Source organism: Haplochromis burtoni, unplaced genomic scaffold (assembly GCF_018398535.1).
Source record: "Haplochromis burtoni strain Fernald_Lab_line unplaced genomic scaffold, NCSU_Asbu1 Contig_442, whole genome shotgun sequence".
NCBI lineage: Eukaryota > Metazoa > Chordata > Actinopteri > Cichliformes > Cichlidae > Haplochromis > Haplochromis burtoni.
In genome coordinates this window covers 385,040-390,355 of record NW_024582803.1, presented here as the reverse complement: position 1 = coordinate 390,355, position 5,316 = coordinate 385,040, and the positions used below count along the sequence as shown (strand labels likewise).

The window sequence follows — 5,316 nt, the reverse complement described above, 5'->3', positions numbered from 1 at the left end:
GGTGTGTTTGTTGTGTGTTTTAGCTGTGTGTGTGTGTGTGTGGATGCCTCGCAGCACCGCCATCCTTCCTGTGGGAGCTCAGAGCTGCTGTGAAGCCGATCGAGCCGCTGGTCGTGTTTGTGTCTGATGTGCGAGCGTGGGCGTTCTCGTTGGCCCCGCGAGGTCGGTGGAGCTTCGGCTTTGTTGTCAGACTTCAGCTGCTGAATAAACGGCGTTTTCGGCCGTGAGGCGGCCCATGCGGTTACGCTGTGTTCAGTCTGATTTCCACTGCAGGGAGAGCAGTGGGTGTGGAGGGTTAGCGTTTCACAGCACACTGTCTCCACTGAAAGAATGTTCCACTTACTAATGCCCGAGCTTCCACAGCGACCCAAACAGCCGAGCATTTCGTCAGAGCAGCGCTGCCTGGAAACGGCCCGCTCTCCCTGAACTTCCTGTCAGCTGTTAGCAAACACAGCGGCGTTAAAATAAGCTCACCGTGTTTACGTTTGAAGCTGTGAGGGGAGGGCACACGCTCACCATCACACGCGCTCGCCATGTAAACGAACACCCCCGACTGCTCGCTAATGTCGCCTTCTTTCTGTCTGCAGATGAGCTGGCCAGCTGTTTGGAGTGTGACGTCCTGGTTGGAGGGCTTTGTGATGAGTCATCGTCTTCTGGTACGGTCCGCCGCTCGCTCTCGGCTCCAAACCCGCCCACTGTGGATGCAGCCTCGTCCTTTCTTTCCACTGAGCCTCAGTCTAAATACCACTGTGACCTGGTGGCCCGAAACGGCAACGATGTTTATCGCTACCCGAGTCCTCTGCACGCCGTGGTGGTCCAAAGCCCCGCCTTTCTGCAGATGTTGGGTTTCGGAGGTCCCGGCAGAGATGAGGCAGACACCTCAGCTCTTCCCCCCTCTGTTTCAGCCCCCCATGTATCTCAGAGCTACTCCTGGCCGGCCTCCTCCTCACAGACTCCTTCCCATAAGCGACTGGACAGCTACATCTACAGTCTGCTCCAGAGGAAGGTCCAGCCAATCAGGACCAGCAAACCCAGGACCAGCATCAGCACCGACCCCTCAAAGAGCATCCTCAGGCAGGCTAGTCTGTGTGTGAGGCAGGTGTCCGGCCCTGGCTCTGGTTTTGGGACTCTGAGTGCATCCGAATTTAAAGCCTTGTGGACGGCTAGAGGAACATCGGCAGAGGGAGCTGGGACCTCGTCTCCACAGAGGCAGTGGTCTGTGGACGGGAAACTGGAGGAGCAGGAGACCCAGAGCGTACTGAAGGATGGCGGCTTTGAGGCGACGCACGATGGCTTCAGGAGGGGCAGCGGCGAGTCCGGCTCTCCTCTTCGGTACGACGTACAGAGCAGCTGCACTGCCAACAACCATGACAGCAGCACCAACAGTCTGAGAAAGAAGAGCAAAGCAGATCTTCCTCACGCCACGATGTCTGCCAAAACTCTCCCTAAAAACTTCAGGGACCTGGGCAGTCCCAAAGCTAACCCCGCCCCCAATGAGGTCAAACCGCCATGTTGCCCCCTGGACCAGGAGATGTTCCTGAAATCTGCTCCAGTCATGAAAACACAGTCGAGTACTCCCAGGAATAGTCCAGGAACAGGAAGGTCAGCACTGGAGCTCACCAGTGTGGGGTCCTCCTCCCAGAGTCAGGACGAAGCAGCCGCCGAAGGAGGAAGCTGTCACACGGTTACCAACAGGTATGTCCCTGCCCACCAGCACAGACTTCGCAAGGGCGGCTTCAAGAATGTGAAGGTGAGGAACTCATCGATGAAGACGAGTCATGTCTCTGAGCACAGCGAGCCTCCACCAGAGAGAAGACAGGACAAACTCCGCCACAGGTCCCGCCTCCTGGAAGATGGAGGCTCCGCCCACGTTAAAGTCTCCAAGAGATTTGCTTCCTCAAGAATAAAGCGCCTACCTGCATCCATCCCAGAAGGCCGAGTGCTGGACAGACAGCCCCCATCGGCACTACACGGCGCACGACCGAGCATATCCAAGCACCATCACCATGGAAACCATCACTGCTGCAGTGGTAACCACCACCATCACCACGGACGCAACCAGGTCGTGGTCGTGGCCAAACCAAAGTACAAAAGGAACGATTACCGGCGGTTACGAGCCATGATGGAAGTCCCGTACGACGAGGCGTTTAGACGTGCTCAGCGGCGTCAGAGAAAGGAGCTGCTGAACAGCAGCGTGTACCCGCCCGCCGGAGCGCGGCTGACCAGCCCGTACTCATACACAGCAGGAAGTGACTCCGAGTACTCAGCTGAGTGCGCCTCACTCTTTCACTCCACCATCGTGGACACCAGTGAAGACGAGAGGTCGAACTACACCACAAACTGCTTTGGAGACAGCGAGTCCAGCGAGGAGGAGTGCGTGGAGGAGAGCACCAACACCAGCGATACGGAGGAGAGTGGTGGGGGAGGCATGGGCAGGGGGCGGGGCCAGCTGGGGGGAGCTGGGGTCAGGGCGACGGGGCAGGAAATGATGTCAGCTCAGGCAAAGGCTTTTGTTAAGATTAAGGCATCTCACAACCTGAAGAAGAAGATCCTGCGATTCAGGTCGGGCTCGCTGAAGCTCATGACCACCGTGTAACCTCCCAGACTGGACCGTAGCCACACCTGCCTTACCCACGTGCCTCAGGTGGGCCTGACCCAAACCCAGTTTACCCAGCCCAGACCCGACTCTTTCCAACACTAACCCGGTGGACAGACGCAGGGTGGCGGCACAATTTGGTTCACCTGGTTTATCTGTTGATTCCCTACAAATAAACCGTTCTGATTGGATCTTTTGTAATTAAAGTACATTTTAGGCAAACACAGTCGAGCTCAGCTCGGTGACCTAGTAAATGTGTTTCTTCCCCTGCTTGTGGTCTTCACTGTCATTTTTAAATGCGACAAACCAGGCCACCTGATTGGAAACCACACCACCTGCTTACTGGTCCCACTCTTCAGAAATCTAGGGAAGCAACCTGAAGGTCAACACTGAGTGATTCACCTGGACTCTGGGTACAATAGTTCAGGACATCAAAGAAATTAACATCTGTTAAAGTAGGAAATGTATAAACAAGCATAATTTTCTTAAACTTAAAAAAGCATCTTTGAATTTCATCCTTTCACTGTTCTTACAATCCAAAAATCTAAAAACACTTTGATTGTAAAAGTTTTCTATTTCCAACTTCCCTCAAACGCAGCATGAGATGCTTTGTTTCTGTAATGACGTGAAGGTGTGGTTTGGGTCCAGCCAATCACTTTACTGTCCTTTCTTTGGTCCAACACGTGACTCGGCTGAACCCGGAACCGCACTGCTTCAAACGCGTTGAAGGCCGCTTTCGCCACCACCGTCTGGCTTCCCCGATTGGTTCCTCGGTCTGTGCCAAGCAGTGGACCTGAGTCGTGATAGATTCACTGACAACAGCGTCACTCACTGATTAAACCAGAAATAATTTAGAGCAATTGTGTGGAAACATCCGGTGGCGTTGGTTCGGTTGGACGATATATTTGTCAGAAGCAACCTGGACTCGAGCCTTGTGTCCTCTGATCTGTTCTAGAAGTGGAACTTTAGTCTGGTTCCTCAGAGTTTCTCCAACGTTCCACCAAAAGTCCAAGAACTTGAAGGGACTGATTGTCCAGGGTCTGTCCGGGCAGTCAGTGTTCCTCCGGTTTGTTATGTGTGTCAGGACAAAATAATGAGGAACACAGTGACATTTTTGGGGTTCTCTGACTTCGAGGCGTGGACTGTCAGCAGGTTCCTCCTGTAGCTTCATGCTGGGCCTTTTTGCCTTTTTAAAAAATTGATTGTAACGCAGGAAATTAGTCTAGAACTTTCTGCCGTCAGACTTCTGGACTTTTTGGCTCTTTGAGCTTCATTTGGACCCTGGTTCCCGCGGTGGTTCCAGCCGTGGTTCCCACGGTGGTTCCAGCCGTGGTTCTTCGTCACTGCGGCTCTGTTGGACTCCTTTAAAACCTGGTGTGAGGTTTGAGGAGGTTCTCGCCACAGTAACCTTTTTATTTCCTGCACTTTGAGATGAGCTGTCAGCGGACGGGGCGGCGGCGTAACGCTGGTGTTCTGTTGTTTGTATGTAGCCTTGGTTTGTATTTATTATCACGTGACCTTTGCTGTTGCGCAGCACGCCAAATGCCTGTAAATGCTTCTCTCTTTTTCAGGTCCTGAGATGTTTTTGATGAAATCTATTTAAAGCCTAATATATTTGCTTGGTGCATTGAGAAAAGCCGACACGGTACTGACAGGTTCTGATCTGGGCTTTTATGACTTTATACTCGAGTCTAACTTTTTAACACGAATGTTTCTACTGCATCTGTTTTTTATACTAACAGTTACACAGCAGCGTGTTTACCGAGCTCAGCTGGAAGCAGGAAATGTTTAAGGATGTAGACACAGAAATGGAAACTCTGTGGTTTTCTCCCATTTTTATCCTGTAATCAAACTCTGACACGAGTATCAGTGTGTGAGGTCTGTGGACGTCGGTTGAATGTCAGTTTTCAGCTCTGCTTGTGGACGTGTTTGTGCTAAACGTGTCCTGCAGGGATGTTTCACACACTCGCCTCCGTCGTCTCATCTGATTCTGCGATGACGGAACGAAGAGGATTCAAATAAGATATTCGAGAGGTTTCAGTTTCCAGTCCTCTCTTCTCATTGGTCGGGGCCACAGTTTACATGTTCAGGATATAAATAGCTCCTCAGCTTTTAAAAGCCATATAAAGCTCATTAAAGCTGCCATGTGCTGTTCTGCCTTTGTGTTGAGCTATTTGTTTTTTCCTGCACCACCTCCACTCTGTAAATGTTCACATATGCAGCTGGAGACGACTGTTACTGATTTGTGTATAAAACCTGTGTATGGCAACAATGGTGCTTTACCTTCTATGCTTCATTAAATGTGGACTTTCAGCGCCCGTGTCCTGACTCTGTGTTGCCTCTGACCCGTGAGGGCTTTGTCCCAGCTGTAAGCTCCTGTTTGCTGCTCAGCCTGATCACAAGTGTTTTAAGCTGCGTCACACTTCTGACCTTTGCATCGAACCTTTTTATCGGCACATTTTTCACCGTTCGGCCTGCGGATCGCTGAGCCGGACAGACAACACAGCTTTCTACATCTAGCAACAAATCACAACAACAGTCGCTCTGAGGTGCTTTATGAAGCAAAGATGACACAATCAGATGACTCAGGTCCAAATGAGCTAAAGCAGGGGCGTCAAACTCAAGGCACACTTTAGGTCGCGGGCCAAACAAGATAAACATTTATTGAACACTAAAACAATGGTTTTTTTTAAACATAAATGTGAATAAAAACAGAGGAA

The 5,316-nt window shown here is 51.3% G+C and overlaps 1 protein-coding gene across 1 annotated transcript; it reads left to right on the top strand.

Annotated features, from left to right (window-relative positions):
• Nucleotides 1–584: 584 nt before the first annotated feature.
• dact1 (dishevelled-binding antagonist of beta-catenin 1) lies at nt 585–4,909 on the top strand (the record flags this gene model as incomplete). The annotated part of the gene is given in 1 exon segment (XM_014329270.1): nt 585–4,909. A coding segment is annotated over 1 exon segment (2,012 nt), but the record flags the coding sequence as incomplete, so codon positions are not given.
• Between the last annotated feature and the right edge of the window lie 407 nt (nt 4,910–5,316).